The 25188-nt window shown below is 35.4% G+C and overlaps 1 protein-coding gene across 1 annotated transcript in view; it reads left to right on the forward strand.

The window, feature by feature from the left end:
- The window catches only part of vps8 (VPS8 subunit of CORVET complex), a 134863-nt gene that overhangs the window by 20832 nt on the left and 88843 nt on the right, over nucleotides 1–25188 (forward strand). Inside the window, 7 exon segments of the mRNA XM_042716369.1 lie at nucleotides 2141–2176; nucleotides 2264–2354; nucleotides 2660–2706; nucleotides 3079–3168; nucleotides 3995–4041; nucleotides 24526–24748; nucleotides 24832–24921. Of these exon segments, the coding sequence (XP_042572303.1) occupies nucleotides 2141–2176; nucleotides 2264–2354; nucleotides 2660–2706; nucleotides 3079–3168; nucleotides 3995–4041; nucleotides 24526–24748; nucleotides 24832–24921 (624 nt within the window).

Consider the following 25188-nt stretch of genomic DNA (forward strand, 5'->3'; position numbering starts at 1 on the left):
TGACTCTGGCAAACAACACTTATTATATAAGCAAAAAACTGCCTACCTTATTGTTTAGTGGCAACTTTGTTAGTGTTGTTCATCAAGCCAGCCCAAAGTGGTCCTTCACCCTCTGCTCCTTTCCAGCCCCCCGTTGGGCGCCAAAATGGGGTGGCTTCTACCGTGTCTATGAAGAATCACTCTTGAAGTCTTGGGGTTTTGATGCCAAAAGATAGATTTTATTCTTGAGGTGAAATAAAGCCGAGAAAACTCTGCAGAGCCATCTCCCGAATATTTATTTAAAATAAGGGCCCTACTCAGTGGTGGACGAAGTACAAAAACAAATCACCACATTCCATTCTCAAACAGATTTCCATACGTGCAATACACATGATTACAATAGTAGAATAATGTAACACATAAATGGCTAAATTCCCATTGATTATACTTGAATAATTTATATTTTGATTAATAAAAATCTACCACAGCCTCCAAGCAGTTCAGTCTTGAGATATATAGCCTATTTTGTCTGTAAACCGCCAGCTTTTAGCTTTGTGATAAATTTTTGACAGACAAAACTTTTAACCAATGAGAAGGTGATTTTAACAATGTGTTGGATGTTTATCTGCCATGTGAAAAACAGGCATAGAAAAAATGTTGAGTGAATTGAACTATCCAGTACTTTTCACCTTCTTATGTATTCATCTTCTCATGAAGATTTGCAATGATGAATACATGGGATTTGCAAGGGTATCTTGTAAACTCTCAGTCTGGTAGCACATGTTGGGTGGCTTGTGTTCAGCTGTAAGTTTGGCTGACTCCTCCAGCGCCCCTCTGACTGAGTTATGGCACACTCAAGTGCTATTATGCTAATCACACATCACACATACCCTGAATATTCATTGAGGTCTGCTCTCCCTGATGTCCTCACTGAACTTCCTGTTACCTGCAGCCAGAGGGAGGGAAGGGAAGAGAAATGAAGGAGAGAGGGGCAGCTGGAGGGAGGGGGAGAAAGAAGGATTGCATTAAAATTGCCTTTGGGTTATCCATTAGACATGGTAGTGGGCCAGCTCTGGGAGGTTACATTAATTCCTGTGGCCTATATCACTTCCCCCAAGTGCTGCTTATTTAATAACTCAGCAAGTGCTTGAATAAACATCTAATGTGACCTTACTTTTATGAATGGTTCTAATTTTATGCTCTATTAATACATTTAATGACAAATACTTGTATATATACCTCACTGGGCTTTGTACATTTTCACTGGTCCATCCAGTTGTAACCCGAAGGTCGCAGGTTCGAGTCTCAGGTCTGGCAGGAATAGTATGTGGGGGGAGTGAATAACCAGCGCTCTCTCCACCTTCAATACCACGACTGAGGCGAGACCCTTGAGCAAGGCACCGAAACCCCAACTGCTCCCCAGGCGCCGCAGCATTGGCTGCCCACTGCAGCGTGTGTGTTCACGGTGTGTGTGTGTTCACTGCTGTGTGTGTGTCCACTGCTGTGTGTTTGCACACTTGGATGGTTTAAATGCAGAGCACAGGTTCTGAGTATGGGACACCATACTTGGCCACACTTCACTTCACTTATTAATATTATTATTATTTAAAAATTTGGGGTCATTAAGGTGTTTAATGTGAAAAATGGGTTAAAAAGTAATGTTGTAAAATAAAAAAAAAAAATAAAATAACTATAATAAAATTAACTAAAATATCATAAAACAAAACAGCTGCTCAACATAATATTTTAAACCAAAACAAATACATATATTTATTTTTATTTTTTTTCAGGATTCTTTATTGAGTAGAACATTCAAAAGAGCAGCATTTATTTGAATGATAGTGTATATATATTTTTCTGTTCTTTTTTTCCCTACCAAATGTGCCACTTGTTTAAAATTCCACCATTCCAACATCAGCCATATAGAATATTTGGTAATGTATTTAAATCAGCACAAATTGCAATTTGTTTAATACAGACAAACAAATGTGTAATTTTTGAAGATATGAATGCATTTATGTGATGAGCAATTGAAGATATAGCAACAGTGCAACATCCATCTGGTAAAATTGACAGTTCTATCATTTCTGTCAGGCCTTCCTTATTGTTCAGCCCTGTTTCAGATTTGTTAATTGATCACAATTTTTTTTTTTTTTTGTAGTCTGTGCACATCATGACCCTGAGGAACTGGCATGAGGTATATATATTTTATAGCACATCACAAATGTTATATCTGAATCACAATAATGAATCTGATGGTAATGGGACTTCTGACATCCTGCAGCGTGTGGACCATCTGTTGAAGCAGGAGAAGTTCATGGAGGCTCTGTCTCTTGCCTGGTCCTTCCACGAGGGCACCGCCAAAGCTGTGCTAGGTCAGTCCTTCTGTTCACATCCACTCTAAAATCTACGCTTCTGTAGAACCAAATGACTGTAATTTTCTCAGTTTCTGTGAAAATGATTACAGCTTTCAGACCTCAAGCTTTTATTTTGTAATTATGTAAGTTACAAATTATATAGTCTTTTATTTTCCAAGAACTTCAGAATTTTTGTACAAAAGTTAATCACAAAATAAAAAGGATTTAGAATGCTGTTTGATAGAATTAAGATTCAAATGCTCTAATGATACCACAAAATGCAGATAGTAATGCAGACTTAATGGGATGTGTTTATGTTACAGGTCTATTTGCAGAGCCTGCTAAGAGAAAAGGTGTGGTTGCAGAGAAGGTAAGATTCTTGTTAATGCAGTGACACTGCTGTACATACATCTTTAATTCAGTTTTTTTTTGTTGGATCCAGTGTTACCAACCTTAGCCAAAAAACAAAAAAACAAAATGCAGCACCCTCTGGTTAACTTCATCTTAGTAAGGGGTTCATCTTTCAACAGGATAATGGCCTAAGGATTATATTGGGGTCCCACTTCTTTATACTGTGAATTATTTTTTTTCTTATTGAGACAGTATTTGATTTTCCTGTATAACAGATTTCAAAATGAATTTATCTATCTGTAGCACTGTAAATGAGAGTTATGATGGCTAAATTTACTTCTTGGTGTGCAAATAAACGACACCTTTCTCTGATGATTTTCTCTCTTCACAGATGGTGGAAATTTTGTTACAGTATGTGGATCGCTCTCTGAAAAAATGTCCAGAGCAAGGGAAAATCCAGGTGATGGAGCAACACTTCCAGTTAATGGGTCACCAATAGAATCGCTCTCAGTTGAGCCTCAAATGGTGTTATCTTATCAATTTTCCATATTGTTATTATTTAAAGATGTAGGTATTATTTAAGACAGAGCTGAAGAGTTTTTAGCATTAAAGAGGCTTTTTAGAGAGGTGAGAGTGAGGAGAGCAGACTGAGAGAGCGATGCAGACAGTCTCCTTCATGACAGTCTTTAGGCCCGCAGCATTCATTTTTAAACCACATTTCATCAAAAGGCGGAAACCACATACAATAATGGCCTACTAATGTCATCTCTCCCCTGCCTCTGGGTCTCGCTTGCTCTCCGATTTCTTTTTGCCATTAAGAAGCACTCTGTCATCACAAAAATAAGGCACTCACCATGGCCAAATGGCAGATTTAGCTCTGTATATCTAGGGCAATGTGGAATGTTATGCTGCTCTAACTGCCTGTCTGTCAGACACACTTTCACAGTCAGTTTTACCACAAAAGAAACATGCATATTTAATTACTTCACCCATATTCATTGGACCGTGGTTCTATAGTAATTAGGGATATATATCAGATAGATGAGATTCATAATATTTTTAACATTATTTGTTGCTTATTTATCTACAAACACAGATTTCTTACTCATTTTTGTTCTTCTATTCCTTCAAACCCAATCACTCCATCTTTTTTTGCTCCTGCTTGTTCTTTTTCTAGTTTACTTTGGTAGCCCTGATGTTATTAATACATTTTATTATCATGAATTTTCTTGTTCTTCTATTCCTTCAAGCCCAATCACTCCACCTTTTTTTGCTCCTGCTTGTTCTTTCTCTCTTCTCCTCTGCAGGACATGGTTCCTATCATGGTGGATTATTGTCTCCTTCTGCAAAGAAAGTGAGTTTATACACACTCCTTTTCCTGGACAAATACAGTACACACACTATATAGAATGCTTTTGTATGTGTGTACTCTGAACCTGTTGTTTTTCTGGGAATCATTCCAGAGTTTGCAAAACAAGCCTGAAGCATTAATTAAATGTTATGTTTTCAATATAATTTTAGCATTGCATCAAGTATCACTGAAAATAATTTCAGACCCTTAGTAAAAAAAAAAAAAAAAAAACGGATACATAAACAAACAAACAAATAACAGCTAAAAAAAAAAAAAAAAATTCAAAAGTTTGGGGTTGGTAGGATTTTTTTGGATCTGTTCACCAAGGCTGCTTTTATTTGATAAAAACACAGTAAAAACAGTAGTGTTTTGAAATATTATTAAAGTAATTGTAATTTAAAATAACTGTATATTGTCTGTTGTAATATTGTAAAATGTAATTTATTCCTGTGATGTCAAAGCTGAATTTTGTAGTGGCCAGCACTGCAGTCTTCAGTGTCACATGATCCTTCAGGAATTCATTCTAATATGCTGATTTGTTGATACCAATACCAAACGGTATTGTGACAAGGTACATTTGCTTTATATAATTAACAGATTTCATTTAGGCTTTTATTTACAAGTCTTTAATGAATGGAATGAATGATTTTACAAGTAATGTTGTTGTATTTAAATGTCAATCATTTTAAAGGTTCGATGTACAAAACAGCTTATAGAAAAAAAGTTTAAATTTATTTACGCAACTTTCACAGACTGCTTTATGTAACAAAATATTTAGATGTTATACCATGTATAAACAAGTTATATAAATTTGTGTAATGAGTGATAGAAATGAGTTATAGAAATTTTCATCATTTTCAGGTGTAGTGTTTTTAATTTATTTATTTATTTTTTAGGTTTATGGTTTAGAATATAATTGTTTGGCTAATTCTGTTATGTTTCATATATGTGACATCCATTGACATTTCCAAAGTGCACCTGAAGGCAGCATATGCTGCAGGGTAAATAAGAGGAAAAAATGATCACACCTCTGGAGAGATAAGGCAGACCAATCTTTTCATAGCACTTGGGACATATATGTTGCACAGAACAGCTCTACCTCTTCAGTTCTGCTACTGTCAGATATATTTTGCTTTGTGTGTGTGGGAGTTCTAATGAGAATCTGAAGATGGTGAGTGTTTGTATGTGCATGTACTGTATGTGCTTGGTCTTAACTCTTCTAATAATGTATTGCACAGGGTTTAGCATGTGTATGTCTTTGTTTTTACACTCACACTAGTAACCCAGCAGAGAAGAGCTTGTTAACTTGAGGAAGAAGTGTGATGAAGAGCAGATCTTTGCACCTCGATTATCCTGGCTAAAACTCCCTATCATGTTAGCTCCACCCCCTCAGCACAATTTCAGCAGCAGCTCTCAGATCAGCTTGATGCGACACCGCTGATCACCCTTCCCTCAACCTCCAGCTGTTCCTATATTAGTCTAACCACTTTATTCAGCCACACAGAATTTATAGCAGTTTTGCCAAAAGATAATCTTCCTGTTAATCATATTGAACAACACACATTCTGAGGTGGTACTTTGATGGTATATTGTGATAATACCACAGTGCTTTGTTCTATACCATACTGAATAATATACTCAGTGGAATTGCTTTGGAATGGTCAATAGTCATCCCACAACCGACCGATGATTAGATGATTTTACATTGGACATTTAGTTGGTGAGCCAGGAAATGAGATAGAGGTGATTAAAATAATGAGAGAAGTTCAATTTTTGGTTGAACTTTTCTTGCATAGTTTTGTTTAAGGTTTTTAAGAATGAGAGTTCAGGACAGTTTCAGGACAGTTTTCAGGACGGTTAGTTTCAGAACAGTTATTTGTTGAATACCTATTGTCCTGTGAATAATCCTGTTCAAGAGCTGCACTTAGTATCTTCAGCAGTGGTTCTCAGGATTTTTCACTCAAAGATCCTCCTGTGTCCACAATATTCATGCCCCCCTCTCAGTATAGGCTAAAAGTAGATCCAATATATTCTGCAGTTATGACAAAACAGCTTTTCAAACCTTTTTTTATTAGCAGAAGAGAGCATTATGCCTAAATATATGTATTAACTACAATTTGTTCTGTGATTCTAGACATTTTAGTAACCATATGATTTTTAGCTATGAAATGCATGCTCAGTCAGGTTGAAATCAGGAGATTGACTTGGCTGTTGCAGAATATTCCACTTTTTTCCCTCTTTTTTTAACTCCTGGGTTGCTTTTGCTATATGTTTTTTTTTTTGTCATCATCCATTTTTACTATGAAGCACCATCCAATCAACTTTGCTCCATTTTGCTTAATCTGGTCAGAGAGTATCTCTCTCTCTACACACTTAGAGACAATATCTCTAGATTTTTTTTGGCAAAGTCTAATCTGGCCTAATTTTCACCTTGTGGTGACCCCTGTGTATTTGCTCTGGTGAAGTCTTCTCTTGATTGTAGACTTTGACAGTGACACGCTTACCTCCTGGAGAGTGTTCTTCACATGGCTAGATGTTGTGAAAGGGTTTTTCTTTACCATGTAGATGATCCTCCGATCATCCACAACTTTTGTCCTCCATGGACATCCAGGCCTTTTTATGTTGTTGTTGACTAGAGCATTCTTTTTTTTCTCAGAATGTAACAAACTGTTGATTTGGCCACTTTTAATATTCCTGCTATCTCTCTGATAGATTTGTTTTGTTTTTGAAGCCTAACAATTGTCTGTTTCACCAGCATGGAGAGATCCTTTGACCACATGATGTGGTTCACAGCAACATCTTCCAAATGCAAATGACACATTTAGAATCAACTCCAGACCCTTAAAGAATAGCTCACATCCGTCATGAAACAGCTTTTGAGTCAACTGTCCAATTACTTGTGGTCCCTTGAAAAAGGGTGTAGGTAAGTACATATTAAAGAGCTGCAATTGCTTAACCTTTCCTTCAATTTTGATGAATTGAGAATGTTCACTCAAGTATTTTACATAAAAAAAAAAAAAAAAACGAACGAACAAACAAACAAAAATACTCTGGTAACCCATCAATTCATCAGTTTTGAAAATACATAGATTGCCATATCCCTATACTGAATGATGAACATATTCATAGACCATGGTATTTATGTGGTATTTCAAAAGAATCATGGAATTACCATAGTACTTATTCAAATAATCAACATATGAACATTGTGCTATTTATTGGTGATTTGTTCTTTGTTCTTCTAAAGACTATAAATGAATTTCATGGTTGGATAAACAAACTTAGATGTACGCACACACACACATTATTCCAGACTAATTAACATCTAATGATAAACCTATCCTCACATGAGACCACTAACTTAAAAATCGGTATTGGAAAATAATATAACTTTTCCTGTTTTGTAGGAAATGATTACTGAATTCAGAACATCTTTGGAAACAGCACATAGTTCCTAAATATTTTTTTTTTCTCTTTCCGCACTTCTCGTCTTATTGTCATGGTGTTTTCATTGCCTGTGGCTCATGGTGACCTTGGAATAATACACACATGAGCATGTCCGTGCAAACACATGCACAAACACAGAAAGATAAACTGGCATCTCATTATCCTTGGGCCAAACTCGCAGACATCTCATTACTGCCCTGCACTTTCTCTCATGCTGATTATCATCTCCATCTGTTCTCTCTCTCTCTAGCAATGTGTCAGTGTTAGTCAGTGTCAGCAGATAACCTCATCTCCCCTCAGATCCAGGTCCAGTATCCTAAAGCTTTGCCCCAAAGTATGTTAGTAGAGTGCAGCAATAGCAGATTTTCCTCTCTGCTGAAAGCCTCCAGATTCACTCCAGGTTTCGCTCCTTCCTTACTTGGTGAGAGAAACTCTGCATGTTTCAAGTTTTATTACTGTTAAAGAAGTATTCCTGGTACAAGTGAAGATCACTTGGCAGCATTTCTGGCATAAAGTTGCTTAACACAAAATAATTTCAACTTGTCCCTTGTCATAGCACTTGCATATTATTGCTCTTTTGTTAGTTTTGATTGCTTCTGTTGTCATCATTTGTAAGTCGCTTTGGATAAAAGCATCAGCTAAATAAATAAGGGCCGTTACATAGTCAACGCATCGGTACGCTTCGGCCACCATTATGCGTCGGTGCGTAGCCAAATGTGTCGTCCTAGTTTTTGATACGCGACGCGCTGATGCATGCAATACTATGCGTTGTCGGTGGGGGCGACATTGCAAGTATTGTACATTAATTCAAGTATATTATGTTTACAGAAGAAGAAGATTTGAATACAATGGCGGGTGAAGAGGAAAAATTATGCGAGCTTAAACGTATACGTCCACATTTATATGATAGTTCATCGCAATTACACTCCAATAAAATAGCGTTGGAAAATGCCTGGAGAGAGGTTGCAACCGCGATGGGACAACCCTAAGGTGAAAACGGACTGGAAAAGTGCCCGTGACAAATTCACTAGGGTGCACAAAAAGTGGAAGGTGGTGGGAAGTGGTGCGGGGCAGCTAAATCAGCAATAGCATGGACTCCTCTTCAGTTGACATTTTGATCTGAATATCACGTGACCCGACTCTACTATTATCACCCGACTCTACTACCCCCTATTGCATACACGCATCGCCCGTGACGCTTGCGTCTGCTGTTTAGACTATGAAAGGGAGCACGTCGCTCGTGTTGCTTGCTCGCGTTGACTATGTAACATCCCTAAATGTAAATGTTTGCAAAGATTACCATTGTGGAGAAGCATAGTACAAAGTAAATGTGGCCACTTTTTGGAGGATTTCAAATCAAAGGTGTAGTTTTTTATTTTATAAAGGCACTTAAACTGATTTGTCTGTATAAACTTTACTGCTTAAACTATTGTTTAAGTCTTTTTCATTCTTTATGATCGTTTTAGGGTTTTAGGGGCTAAGTTGTCAAATTGGTAACCCTAACTTTATATCTAGGTTGGTAACAGTTTGAGATTTCAACATTTTCAGGAAGGTGCTGAAAACTGACTTTTGAAAGGTGCTCTATTGGACTGAGATTTGATGACATTGGAGGACATTTAAGTATAATGAACACATTTGTCATGTTCAGGAAACCAGTTTAAGATGATTTGAGCTTTGTGACATGGAACTTTATCCTGCTTGTCATAAAGAGAAGGACATGGTGTTCCAAGAAAATTTCCTCTCACCATTATACCATCCCCACTTGCCTGAACTGTTGATACAAGGCAGGATGGATCCATTCTTTAATGTTGTTTACACCACATTCTGACCCTAACATCCGAATGTTGCAACAGAAATCGAGACTCATGAGACCAGGCAACCTTTTTTCAGTCTTCTGTTGTCCAATTTTGGTGAGCCTGTTTCCAGTTCTTAGCTGAGAGAAGTGGCACCCAGTGTTTTCTGCTGCTGTAGAAAACATTACACTGCTTCAAGGTTAAATATGCTGTGTTTAACCTCGAAGCACTTCTACATACCTCGCTTGTAACGAGTGGCTATTTGAGTTACTGTTGCCTTTCTATCAGCTCAAACCAGTCTAGCCATATTGCTCTGACCTCTGGCATCAGCAAGTTGTTTACACACACAGAACTGCTGCTCACTGGATATCTTTTGGACCCTTCTCTGTAAACCCTGGAAATTTTTATACATGAAAATCCCAGTAGATCAGCAGTTTCTGAAATACTCAGACCAGCCCATCTGGCACCAACAACCATGGCACATTCAAAATTACCTTTCTTATCTGTTCTAATCCTTGGTTTGAACTTCAGAAGATCATCTTGACCATGTCTACATGCCTAAATGCATTGTGTTACTGGCATGTGATTAATGAATATTTGTGTTACCGAGCAGGTGAACAGGTGCACCTAATAAAGTGGCTGGTGAATGTATTTGTGCATTATAGTTGTCACATGATATATGTGTATTTGTGTAATGTACTGAGAGCTTTAAAAAATGTGTATGATATATTTGTTCATTTTGTTGTGTGAGTGGTAAATTGCAGTGTACATTTGTGGGAAACTTTGATACTGCAGCTTACCAAACCCACTTTTTAAAGGGATAGTTGACCCAAAAAATGAAAATTGCCCCATGATTTACTCACCCTCAACTCAAGCTATCCAGGGTGTATATGACTTTCTTCTTTCAGATGAATACAATCAGAGTTAGTCTTGCGAGAAACAAGTTTTGTTTCAAGCAAAGGAAAACCATTCTCCTCTTGGCTTATATCAACATTTTTCTTTACAAATCCTTGTTTTGTACTAATTTGTGACTTGTGTTTTGATTTGCTCTGTCTGCTGCGCTTCCACATTCGTCACTTTTCACTGGAGCTTACGTACACCTACGTCCTACATCATCTGCCACTCTCTCGTGAATGTGAAAACAACGGTTAGCGGAAGCTAGAGATTACGGTTTATAAAGTTTTAAATATGGATATTATTCTTAAATAAACACATATCACTTCACTTCAGAAGGCCTTTATTTACCCACGGAGCAGTGTGGAGCACTTTTTATGATGGATGGATGCACTTTATTGGATTTCAAAAATCACAGCACCCATTCACTGGCATTTTAAAGCTTGGAAGAGCCAGGACATTTATATAACTCTGATTGCATTCATCTGAAAGAAGAAAGTCACCTAGGGTGACTTTAGGGTGAGTAAATCATGGGGTAATTTTCATTTTTAGGTGAACCATCCCTTTCAACATTTTTCAAACCTGTGGTAAGAACCATAAAAATATAGTGCTAATATAGGGGGTTTCATGACATTTAAACTCCTGCATTTGTATACTGGTGCTGAAAAATAATATGGTACCAAAAATAGTGCAACATCACCATCAGCATTGCTTTATTTCATTACTTTTGATATTTGTAGCCAGTTTGATGTTTTATGTAACTCCCGGGAACGCATAAACTCATTAAAGAAAGGGACATCTTGAAATGCAGTGCAGGTTGCTTTTAATAAAAGTGAGTGTGTGCCAAATGCATAAGGGTAAATTTAAATGTGAAGTGTGCAGTGAGGCAGATAAGTGATGACTGTGGTGGATAATGTGAAAAATTTTGCTTGCTCCTCTTAACTCAGTGAGAAAAGCAGTGATGTAGAAGCAAAACATACACAACCAAAATGAAAACGGGTTAACCTGCAGACCGAGCACCAGAAATCTGCAATAAAGACATGTGCCGCTTCAAAAAGCAGTACATCAGACCTTGCAAAACATCTGTCCTGTGCTTATTCCCAATTATGCAAGTAATTCAGAGATCTGCAAATGACATAAACATAAATACACACATTCTTAATAAGTTTGTGTAAAAATAGTTTAACTGCTTTTTATTTTATTCAGGATTATATTTTATTAAGCTTTTTATATTTAAAAAATATATATTTTAAAAAAAAATATTTTATACAAAAACATTTATAACAAACACGAACATAAAATCAAGAATACCACAAAACTAAATGCCCCTCATCTTTCTCCTCATATTCTGGGAGAATTATTTTCTATCCTTGTGACAAGCCAATTTCCTGCCTGTGAAATTTAGTTTTTTTGTTGTATTATCAGTGCCAGTAAAGGTCAGCAGCTACCTTTATCAGACCTGCCTCACACTTTCAACCTTCACTCTTCTCTGCCTCTCCTCTCTTGTTATCACCATACACTCCTGTAATTTCTTGTTATTATGTTGTACATGACTAGACACTCCATGATAATCCATCTGAAAACATTTAAGCAAATATAGCTGTAAGCTACATGTTGGTGTTATCCATCAGGTGTAGGAAACTACTGTATAGAAGTAAATGAAATGGACTTTACAATTTAATAATATACTCTTAAATCTTACCTTGAGTAATATTGATTATTATTATTTAAATAGACTTAACATATGATGTCAGTTTAATGTTGTGCATCTTTTCTGAAGATTTTGGATTAGCTTAACTTAAAGAATTTTTAGACTTGTTACCCCCTTCCTATTCCTTGTTCCTGTCAGGACTGATAAGCATAAATTCTTATCTGATATCACAATTCTGTAAAGCCTTCTTTTCTAGAATGCTATTCTCAAACATCGACTCTGTTCTTAATCCCTCTGTTAAGCCTTCTTCTGCTTGCTCTTCTTTTGAGTGTGAAAAATTTCTCAATTTCTTCTCCAGCAAAATCAATACTACTCGAGCTCAAATGTTTACCTCGATACAACCTGTATCCGATCTCTCTGTTTCCTTGTTAAAATTGAAACCCACTTTTTCTCCCCATCTTCAGACATGTAAAGAAATCGTGAAAAAAAAAAAAAAAACAGATTTTTTTTTAAACAGATCTTCAATACTAGCCTGTTTTAAACTCTATGTATTATTAATAATCGTCTGTTGACAGGGACAGTCCTAGCCTGTTTTAAACTCGTCACTGTGACCCCAATTCTCAAAAAAAAAAAAAAAACTCACTTGACGCAGCTAACTATGCAAACTATAGACCCATCTCTAATTTGCTGTTCCTATCCAAAATTCTTGAAAAAGCTGTTTTCATTCAGTTGCAAAATTATTTGCAAAGCAACTCCATCTCTGACATTTTTTCAATCTGGTTTTAAAACACTGCACATCACCGAGTCTGCGCTCTTGAAAATTTTTAATGATGTTGCATTGACCATGGACACTGGCGATACAATGGCTTTAGTGTTGTAAGACTTGAGTTCAGCCTTTGACTTTGTGGACCACAGGATTCTTTTATCCTGACTTGAATGTTCAATTGGCATTTCTGGCACAGTTTTGAAATGGTTTCAGTCCTTCCTGTCAAACAGAAGTTTTACCCAAACCCAATTTTCCATTCCATTCTTGATGGCTCAACTTACTTGTGGTGTACCCCAGGGATAAATTTTAAGCACCATTACTATTTTTGCTGTATATGCTACCTTTGGGATCTATTATTAGTAAATTTGGGGTATCATACCACTGCTATGCAGATGATACCCAACTTTACATACCCATAAAACGTAATGATAACTCAGCACTCAAAAGACTGGAAGCCTGTTTGCAAGAAATCACAGTGCGGCTCACTAATAATTTTATGTTACTTAACAACGTTAATCATTCAGTTTGGGCCAATAGAACATTCAGGTGGAAACTCCTTTGACCTCGGTGCACTTACTTCAGATGTCAAGGATCTTGGTTTCCACCTTGATAATAGCCTCATATTAGACAAACAAATTAATACAATAGTTAGTACCAGTTTTTATCATCTTCGTCGGTTAGCCAAAGTCAAACCTCTCCTAACCAGGAAAGGTTTTGAAACCGCTATTCACGCTTTTATTTCTACACGACTTGACTATTGTAACTCTTTGTATGTTGGTTTACCTCCTTCTTCCATCTCTCGTCTTCAAATGGTCCAAAATGCTGCTGCCCGCCTACTCACGGCAAATCACAAACGAGACCATATCACACCAATTTTATGTACATTGCACTGGCTACCAGTCTGGTATCGAATTGATTTTATAATATTGCTATTTGTCTACAAAGCTCTTAACAACTTAGCCCCTAATTATCACTCCGATTTACTCACCATTTACAATCCGGCTAGGTCACTCAGATCCCAAGATGGCCATCTTCTGCGAATACCATGGTCTCTTGCCTGCAACGCAATGGAGACAGAGCCTTCGCAGTAGCTGGTCCTAAGCTATGGAATAGCCTGCCACTACTTGTCAGAACTGCCTCCACGTTAGCCGAATTAAAATCCAGGTTAAAAACGCATCTTTTTTCTTGTGCTTTTAATTCTCCATAATGTGATATTTTTTACTTGCTTCTACCCCATTGTATTTTATTTTTTACTTTGTACAGCACTTTGGCCCACAGAGGTTGAATTTAAACATGCTTTAGAAATAAAATTTAATCGAATACAAATTAATTCATACCAGATAAACTACAATCTGAATTTAAATAAAAAAAAATAAAAAAAAATGAACCTAAGGTATATATATATATATATATATATATATATATATGCATAATACTTGATGGTTAAAAAAAATAAAAAAAAAATAACCTAACCTAAATTAAACAAAACAATATAAATTAAAATAATATGCATAATACTTGATGGTTATAAAAATTTAAAAAAAAAAATTTTTTTTTTATTATTCCTAAAAATGTACAAATACAAACTGAATACAAATATTATGGGCCAGATTTACTATCAATTTGTGCCAGTGCAAACCCTCATTTGGCGTTAAGAAACTATCCTGTAAAAAATTGAAAAGTTGAGGAGCCTTAAAAGTTCAAGGCAAACAGCTTCAGGAGATCTTTGTGTTTTCTCAACTTTTTGTTGTATAAGCTGAAAACAACAAGTTAAGAAAACTCAAAAATCTCCTGAAGCTGGTTACCTTAAACTTTAAATTTTTCTCAACTTTTGATTTTTTTACAGTGTAGGAAGTCAGGAATGATTTGTTATTTAACGCCCAAAAAAGCATGTATTAAAACTAAACGACAAAAAAAGCATGTCTTAAAACAGGCGATAATTTGTGCTGCTCTTGGTAGATTATGCTGGTCAAAATGCAAATGAGATGTTGCATCTGTGTTCTTTAATGTGCGCATTGTTAGTAAATCACCCGCAGAATTTCCTCCCATCTGCACTTTTATGGAATTGCGCTCTAACGCTAATTTTCCCTGTTTAGTTAATCTGGCCCTATATTTCTGAGTTGGTACATGTTTTTAAACTAAATTTTTCTAATGATTTCTCATTTTTACTGTTTTTTGACATCATAATTGTCATTGACGCACACACACTAAGGGAAAGGTTATGCGAGGAAATCTCGTTTATGTGCATGTTGGATGGTTTCTGCCTTTGTCCTCATGTACACCGTTGACTCATGTTTGAGCTGGAGATGAGATTAATGGTGCTGTGTCTCTAGATGTGAGATGTACTTTCAGCTGTGACACTTTGTGTCAGTGGTTACAGTGAGTAGGTGTATTCACTGATGTTGTAGTGTTTAAAAAACCCTGCTGTTCACAGAATGCCAGAGTCTCTCATAATTCTGTGAATGTGTGTCTGTGTGTGTTGACATTGATGTGTGTATGTATTTTGGGGCTCTCAAACACCCATGGCCCTCAGGGAAATGTGTTCTGTCATACTGGGACAAACTGTGATCCTCTTGAGCAAAACACCATCTCTCTGGGCGGATCTAAATTAATTAAAAACAACCCACCCACATAAAAAACAAACCAAAAAAAATTTAGTTTAAAAAAAAACTGTGATTTTGAATGACTATAATTAAATAAACATTAATAATTATATTAATTAATTAGATTTTATGAATTAAAAAATAATTAAATATTTACAAGTCATGACAATTTCTGTTAAATTAAAAATATGTATATATTTTAAGTGCATTGCAAGTTTCAGCAGAACTGAAAATAATAGTAATAAATAAATAATTACTATTTTTAGATTGATCAATTTATAATTAATTAATTTGAAGTAGGATTTACTTGAAAAGGCTAGGTTTTAGATCTGTGTGGCAGCAGCAATATACAGTAAATAAATCAATAATTCCACTGCTCTGTTGTCTCCTCTGAGTCCAGGACTCTAAATAGTGTTCTGTGATCATCTGTGCATCCAAAGACAGAACAGTTAGCATGTTCTGCTCAAACTTTTACCATTGCATTAGAGCTGGTTCACCGTTGTCGCTTGCAAAATCAAAATGACGGCACAGTGAGTGGAAACTTTCAGATTAAGGGGTGATAATATTATAATGAGATCCCTTTACCACGTCACCAAGGGAGCAAAATCAGAGGTGCTCGTTTTCTCAGACACTTGCAGAAAATGGCTTACCAAAACAAAGTTACTGGGTTAACCTACTGTATTTCACATTTCCTTGTTTGGTAGATGCACCGGGGAGGAAAAGTCAGAACATTTGTTCTCAAGACTGTCAAACCTGGATCTAGCAGTCTAGAATTTTTGCTTCAAAATGATGTGAAAATCATCTTGTTTACTCACTCACAGAAAACAATAGATTGATTTCTTTAGACACTTTTTGTTTCGAAAGGGCATAAGCGAGTAGGCGTGATTGACCATGAATATTAGTGTGATTCACACCTGAGAAGACAAAGGCCCACATAATGAGCTGCATAATGAGCCTTTCAGTCAGGTGTGTGACTGAGAGGGAAGAGTTACAAGAAAGAATGTGAGGACAAAATAATTGTATATTAAATAAATAAAACATATATTTTTATGTTTATAGTTTATTTAGAATATATTTAATTATCCCACAAAATAACACGAGATTCACTTGCGAGTGCAGTTAAACAGTTTATTAGGAACAATCAAAGCTGACTTTCAAAGCTGAATTTTTAGCATCATTACTCCAGTCACATGATCCTTCAGAAATCATTCTAATATTCTGATTTGCTACTCAAAAAAACGTTGTTATTATTATTATTATTAATGTTTAAAAGAGCTAAGAATAATTTATTCAGTTTTTTTTGATGAATTGAAAGAACAGCATCGTTTGTAACATGATTATTGTATTTATCATCACGTGTGTGCTGAATAAAAGTTTTAATTTCTATATATACTGACTCCAAGCTTTTGAATGTTATAGTGTATATTGTTACACTTGGAGTAAGACTGGAGTAATGATGCTGAAAATTTAGCTTTGATCACAGGAATAAATAAAATTTTAAAATATATTCAAATAGAAAGCAGTTATTTTAAATAGTAAAAATATTTCACAATATTACTGCTTTAGCAAATGCAACTATGTATTTTGGATCAAATAAATGCAGGCTTGGTGAGCTAAAGTTAAATTCTTTAAAAAAACATGAAAAATCTTACTGTTCAAAAGCTTTTAATTGGTATTGTGTCATGTTGAAATATATAAATGAACATCACATACCTAGCATTTCCAAAGTGTATATTGTTTATGTGCTCTGAAGGACATATACATATTTAAGACACTCATGGGAGTGTGTTATAGAACATTAAAGAAAAAAGACTCCTGGCATAGTGAAACATTTAGATGATGTGAATGAAACTTGTTTTCAAGTTTCACTTGATTATACATTTAGTCAGGAGTTCTAGTTTGGAAAAAGTCTAACTAGTAAAATGTGTACAAGTTAAGTGAAAACTAATACAAGTAGATTAATAATAATAATAATAATAAATACTTACTCATGTTTATGATCAAGCCCCTTCTTTTTTCTGAGGTAATCCAGTTCTTATTCCTCTCAGCACGTCTTCTTGGGGTGAATTATATACCGGTATTATTCCTCTTAGAGCAAAGCGAACAGTAAAATAAAAAACCTGAAGAACAGTCTTGCTGCTTTGTTTGCTGTTATGGGGGCTTTTACATACTGTGAGCTTCATGTTTTCTATTATAATATCAATAGCGCGCTCGGTGTATTATATCACATTAGATATAATGAAGGGAGACGTGAAAGACTGGACATTGCATTGTTTTCATATGGACTACTTTATCACAGAATATTTGTTTTCAATAAGACTTGCTTAGTTTGAAAGTAGACATTCAAGCTTTCTATAGATATCTCTCTCATGTCTCTGTGCTGAGTATTTGCTGAGTTACAGTTCATTTTAATGAAGCGTTTCAAAATGAAGATCACGCAGAACCAGGGTGGCAGACATCACCCCCTTTTTTTGTTTATTTTATAAATGCACAAAGTTTTGTTGTTATTATGTGTATATACAAATAAAAGTAGACCCTTTACAGATTTGATTGATGTATTGCTCTTATCTGTACAATCAAAACTGAAAGTGTAATTTAAGTTCTTTTCGTGGGTTATCAGGAGAAGATGCCACAAAAAGCGTATTTGCGTTGGTCGACTCCAGAGGGTTAACATACGGATTCTCTCGTCCTCTCCCTCTCTTTAGTTCTCTATTCTCTCTCTTGTTTTTTATTTAATGCACATTATTTGACATTCTCTCTTTTGGGCTCTTTCTTTTTTTTCTCTGTGAAAGAAATTGGGAGAAGAACAGAATGAGATTAATAATAATGCTGAATGGCTTTGATGTCCACAGTGCTATATTAAAACCACCCTGTTTTTCATGAACCATCAGAAAACACCCAAAAAAGAGACAAACCCAGGGTTAAGTGTAATGTAAAAAGCCATTTTCTGTAATTTTAATATTATAGGTAGTTTATGTGGTGATTAGGAATAATAGCATTTGGCCTGTTTTCTCTTTATTACTTCAGTGTAACTGGATGGGCCAAGTGTCTGTCCACTCTGTATGCATCAGTAACCATGTTTCAGAACACAGAATTGTTTGTTTACATGTGCATCACATGTAGCTATCCTGTAAAAGATGGGATCAGTCCATATTTAAAGATAAATGATGTTGTTTTAATTCAAAACAGAACAATCTCTCCTGTGTTGAATGTTTTTTTTTTTTTCTAATGATGGAGCATTTGGCTCAGAATGGAAAGTGTTGGGGAAGTGGGAATTATATGCCTTATTTTACCTCATTGAAAATGGCAACACTAGTTCTGAACAAAAGTTCTGTGCATGTGAAGAGCAACATCTAGTGTCTACGTTACCATAGCTAGAGTTCAAGAAGCTGTCAGAGCACTGGTCAAAAAAATTGATTGAGCATGGCTTCACAATCTGTAATTGACGTGTTTCCTATTTTGACATCTAAAAATATGTCAAAAAGCTATTGTTTTACTTTTATGCCATCTAGTCTCTCAGAAAACATTGTAAGTCTATATGTGCTAGGGACAAATATTTGAGTTCTGAAAGTTATGTAGTGATAAAATTAAAGGGTTAGTTCACCCAAAAATGAAAATTAGGAGGCCTTTGCTCACCCCCTAGAGCCATGTGAGACACTTTTTTTATGGATTGGCGCCGCTGAGTGGCATTAAACAGCTTGAAAGATCAAAAACAATTTTTTATATAACTCAGACTGGATTCATCTGAATGTCATATACACCTAGGATGACTTGAGGGTGAGTCATTTATGGGCTAATTTTCATTTTTGGGTGAACTAACCCTTTAAGCCAAAGCTAAATGTTATTTCTATTTATTTATTTTTCAATAATAGATTTGTGACAATTGTTATATGTTTAATTTATTAATTGTTTGATTGATCATACTCGATAATTTTTATTAATAAATGTTGAACAAAATCGGAAGTCTTATCATTTGTAATTTAGGCCTAATGTTCAAAATAATGGCTTTTAAATATATAGCCACCACAGAAATAAATTATATTTCAATGTACATTAAAATAGAAAACCATTATTTGAAACTGCAATAATGTTTCACAATATCACAGTTTTTTTTGTATTTTTGATCAAATAAATTCAGCCTTGATGAGCATAAAAGATCTTCCTGATCCTCAACTTTTGAACGTGCGTGTGTGTGTGTGTGTTAGGTTTATATTCAGTGAGCATACAGTATCTGTATCTGCAATGTATTTAGGTCCTAGGCCATTTAGTGATTTATAAATGAGTAAAAGTACTGTACTTTAAAATAAATCATATATATAACTGGAAGCCAGTGTAAGGACCTGAGCACTGGTGTGATGTGCTCAGATTTTCTGGTTCTAGTCAGAATCCTGGCAGCAGTGTTCTGGATGAGCTGCAGCTGTCTAATAGTCTTCTTGGGAAGGCCGGTGCGGAGACCATTACAATAGTTCACCCTGCTTGTGATAAAGGCATGAACAAGTTTCTCCAAGTCTTGACTGGAAACAAAACATCTAATTCTTGCAATGTTTTTGAGATGATAGTATGCTGATTTAGTTACTGTTTTGACATGACTTCTGAAACTAAGGTCTCCAGAATCACACCAAGTTTCTTGACTTGATTTTTAGTTGTTTGACCAATAGAGTCAAGGTATGCATTCACCTTGAGAACTTCATCTTTGTTTGCAAATGCAATGACTTCAGTTTTCTCCTTGTTTAACTGAAGACAGTCAATGGGGCTGTAGTCATTTGGCGATAAGGGTAGATAAATCTGGGTATCATCAGAATAGCTGTGATAGGCAACTTAGTGCTTTCTCATTATTTGACTTAATGGGAGCATATACAGGCTAAATAAGAGCGGTGCAAGAATTAAGCCTTGTGGGACTCCATATGTCATGGACATCCACTTTTTCCACAGTTTTCCAGTCTCTCTAGAAGTATGTTGTGATCGACAGTGTCAAACGCAGAACTGAGATCCAGTTGTACCAGCACTGTTATTTTGCCAGAATCAGAATTTATGTGAATATCGTTTATTATCTTAATGAGTGCTGTCTCTGTGCTGTGATGCGATCAGTAACCAGATTGAAAATTTTCCAGGTATCCATTTGAGTTTAAGTATTTGTTCAGTTGATTAAAAACTACCATTTCAATAATCTTGCCTATAAAAGGAAGATTTGATATTTGTCTATAATTGCTCAATATGGTGTTATCAAGATTGTTGCAAAAAGATTTTTGAAAGTGCCCCTATTATGAGTTATAAAGGTTCATATTTTGGTTTTGGGAGTCACAACAACAGGTTGACATGGATGCAAGGTCCTTTACCTTATTTGCTCAACGACTCCCAAATGTTTCGCTCAAAGATTAATTTTTCCAAACCCCTCCTTTACATGATGATAATCTGCGGTGATTGGTCCAGTTGGTCTCGTTTCCATTTCATCATGCCTATAATGCCTGATAAAGCAGCATTTGTGAGTGCAGTGCTGTTTTGTGTACAGCATTACTAGGGAAACCTATATTTTACCACTCCAAAAGAGGCACCTAGTGGCAAAGAATGAATTTGTATTTTCATTCAGTCCGTAATAGGGGCACTTTAGATATAGATATTAATAATAATAGATGCTTCTTGAACAGCATATCAGTGTATTAGAATGATTTCTGAAGGATCATGTGACACTGAAGACTGGAGGTAATGATGCTAAAAATTACAGCATTAAAGTACATTATAATATATATTCAAATAGAAAACAGTTGTTTAAATAGTAAAAATATTACAAAATTTTACATTCATATATATTCACGGCCTTTGTACTCAAGCTTTACAGTTCCACTGTCTAGAGCTTCTATCATGCTGTATCCAAAGAGACTTTAATCCCTGTCATCACTTCCTGCTTTCTGGTAGAGTTCTGTTCCTCTCTCACACTTCAGGTGCTTGTGACACTGTCGCATCAGTAACCGATAAGCTCTTATCACAGAAGGTTTGTTTTTAAATGCACATCCAGTTAATCAGCAGTGATGTTTTTATGTGTTTAGCATTTGCTTGCAGCTTTTAAAATAATGCTGTTTATACAGACTTTGAATTTTAGTATTGTGTGATATTTGCTGTTTTTGAATCCGATATTATTTGTTAAATTTCATAATTCAGTGATATACAGATGGAGAATACTATGAGATTTTATATGTCAGTTTTCAAATCTGTCACTAATGCATTATAATGAAGGATGTGTATAGTTTGTATGTGCATTTTAAGACTGCTTTGTTCCGTTATTGTACTTTGATCAGGGAGCTCGCCAATAGCATGTGACAGACCTCTGCACTAGAGAGACTATAGCTGCCCATGTGCTTTATGCATAACACTTGACTTTAAAATGATCTATATAAACAGATAATTTGTGGTTGATTTCTGAAAGTGGATGAAAACCTTATATGATTTTTGCATTTCTTTTGTATTTAATATAGGGATGTATCGGCCGCCGATATTTATTGGCCGATTTTTCCTCAATTTACAACTATCAGCATATCAGCTATATAAGGAAAAAGGCTGACATAATAAACCGATGCACTTTAATGCTAATCAAATAACAAAAGATGAAAGATTGCACACTATTCTTGACTAAATAACTTTTGTAACTTTCATAAGTGTAGAGGACCTCATCTGAATGGTGACTAAAACTTTAGTAATGTTTTTTTAAGTTTATTGCATCCTTTTTCACTCCAAAAAAATCACAGTAAGAGCTAAACAAAACACAGCACAAGAAGTACACATTAAACTCTCTCTCTCTCTGTTGCATTATCATTAACATACAGCGAATTACACAAAACACTTATTACAACTAACAGTAAACAAGTATATACAGATCTCATGCCTTTTCGGGGGTGCTTAATAAACTGACAAACTTTAAATCCGAAGAACTGCGTGCTTTCATTACCCACATACCTGTAGCTCCGTAGACTAGAAAACCCGTCACAATAAGAGTCTCGCCTTAGTAAAGGAGATCTCATACATATATAAACTTACAAAAAATATTCAAATGTATAAAAAAACTAATTAGAAGATTAATCATAGTCTGTTACAATAAAGAAGGTTTAATATGTATTTAATTTATACAGTGAAGTGTTATTTTACATTTGTTTACGTTATTTATGTACCTGAAAACTGTTAAACCTACCTAAAAAAGCACTGTTTATTTAATATGTATGTTTGTTCTGTTGTATTTATATAAGCCTGCTGAATGTTAAATGGATCCGATCCATGTTCCCTGGAAATTATTTGATGATGCAGCTATAAAACTGCTAGTATAATTTAATGCAGGTGTTCTTGAACTTTGCTGATTTAAAACATGATCAAAATACAACTGATTTGGATGCAAAAAAAAAAACAAATAAGAGTGGAAGTGACAGATATTGGTATCTGTATTGGAATCGGCCAATAAGTGTTTGTTAAAATTGGTATCGAATTGACCCCAAAAAAATCCTATCGGCGCATCCCTAATTTAAAATGTTTAGGTCATGTGCCTTTTTTGTGTTTTGTACTTAATGGGCTCGTCCAAATACCCACACTTGCAATCTTTGCTCTTAACCACTTGTCTGCTTACATGAAGTATTTCCTGTGTTTGGCCCAAGAGTTCAAGTGGGCATGAAGACCACAAGTGTGTAGAATTTTTCATTGCCTGATGGGACACACTTGTTTACAAGTGTATTTACAGAGCTTTATTTTGATTTTCAATACTTTACATTTTAAAATAAAATTCAGTATAATATTTAATTTGTGGTGCTTCTAATGAAGTGATAAAAAGCAGTTGGACATGTACAAAACATACTCCTCTTTACACCAATAAAATGTGCAACACTTTATTTTGTTACTTTTATTTATTATTAAAAATATATAACTTACACTGAGATCTCAGCAATCACAGTTTATTTACAGAACATGCATTAAGGGTACTGTGCTTTGGCGTTTTTAAGACCTGGGACATTTTTGCTCACTTACTTCCTGTTGTGTGCACATGCTCTCAAGTGGCCAAGACCGCAAGTGTGGGTATTTGGATGGACCCATTATTTTTACATAGAATGCAAAAATATCCACCCACTGTCTCATTGGCCTTGGTTATGGAAGTATTTTCTCATTCACTTTGTCAGTAGGTGTTTCAAGAGTTTTAAGACATGAACCAAATTAATGAGCTCAGTGATGAATCACAGCACTACAACCTTTAATTCCAAGCAAAAAAAAAATCTTTAAAAGTCTGAGAAAAAAAGTCAAGACTGCACAATTATTCAATTCAGTCTTTTGTATGTGAAGGAACTAATGAGCCCACTGTGAAAAAATTATGGCATAATATAAAATATCTTCTCCAAATTATTAATAATTATTAAATTAAAGTTCTCATGAATTCATAAAATGTTAACATAGTTGAAGTTTATAACAAAATAAAAGTTAGGGCTGCAACAACTAATCAATAAAAATTGGTAATCAAAATATTGGACAATGAATAACATATGGACAAAAAAGCTCTTGAAAATGCAGAGAACACATAGTGTGGGAAAAGTACCTAAATTGTCCTAAAGATGAGAATGCTTTATATTAAGAGCTTATAACAAACTCATAAGCATAAAGTTTAGTATGGGTTACTGTCATCTGATTTAATAGATGTGTTTTTTTAAAGTATTTAAGACATATTTTCCCCAGCACATGACCAGCATTTTTATAGTTATAATATCCTTATCTGTAAAAGTTAGAAAGTAATGCAATTTAATGCAGCAACTTCTTGACAGCTTCACAGACTACACTGAACGAATGACAGAGTGCTATTGTATGAGAGCAGTATCTCTAAAGGGACTACTGTAATAGGGTATAAACATTTATATGTCCAGATCATCATTTCACTATAAAGTTCTTTCAGTATGTTTTCTTTACTACAGTACCACAAATGTCTGAGCACAGGAGCAATAACAAATGTCTGAGCACAGGAGCAATAAAAAAAATACTTGGATAAAAAATAACAAATATATTGAAACACTACAGGTGTGGTCAAGTTGGTGAAACTTTTTGCAGGCAGAAACAAAAAGCAAAAAAAAAAAAAAAAAAAAAAATACATGTAGAGGGGAACCAAGCAGCTTTTTGTTTGTCAATGCAATTTCAGTCCAACAAATCTATCCAAAAGAACCCGATGCAAAATCTATATAGGAAAATTGTTCACACAAAATTCCTTTTTCAGGTTGGTTCATATTAAAATGACCGGATTTTCCCCACAATTTTTTTTTTATGGGCTATGGTAAATGTGATAACCCATCTCATTTTTAAAACTATCTCTTTTCTGCTCAGGGATCTGCTGTTTAACCAGATCTACCCTCGACTGGTGGAGAACTCAGTGGCCAGGGGAGTGTTTCTGGAGAGTCTGGAGCCTTACATTCTGAGTGAGAGGATTGGATGTCTGACTGCACCTGTCATGAGAGACCTCCTCAGCTACTTCCAAGAGAATGGCATGATGGATAGTGTGGAAGGATGCCTGGTCCACATGGACATCACCAATCTGGACATACAACAGGTATGTATGTGCAACGCTTCATAACAGCAGCTCTTCATCATCTGTATTGCTTAAGTCAGCATATGTCTACTGGATGTTTGTAGGTGGTGCAGATGTGCTGGGATAACCAGCTGTATGATGCCATGATCTACGTCTTCAACAGTGGCATGAACGACTACATCAGCCCCATGGAGGTATGATAGTGTGCTCAATCAATGTTTGTGTAATTGTGTTAAGATTTTAAAACACTAGGCTTGCTTCATATACTTGCCGACTTAGGAATGTTTACAGAGATGATCTTGGCATCATACACTAAACTACTGAAGATCACACAATACCAGACATTTCCAGTCATTCTGAACTTAACAGACTCATAGAAACTTGCTGGAAGAAGCATGATGAGAAAAAAATGAGCGGCAACCTCCCGCTCTCTCTCATGAAGCCAACAAGGAAGTGACTAA

This window comes from Cyprinus carpio, chromosome B1 (genome assembly GCF_018340385.1).
Source record: "Cyprinus carpio isolate SPL01 chromosome B1, ASM1834038v1, whole genome shotgun sequence".
Lineage (NCBI taxonomy): Eukaryota > Metazoa > Chordata > Actinopteri > Cypriniformes > Cyprinidae > Cyprinus > Cyprinus carpio.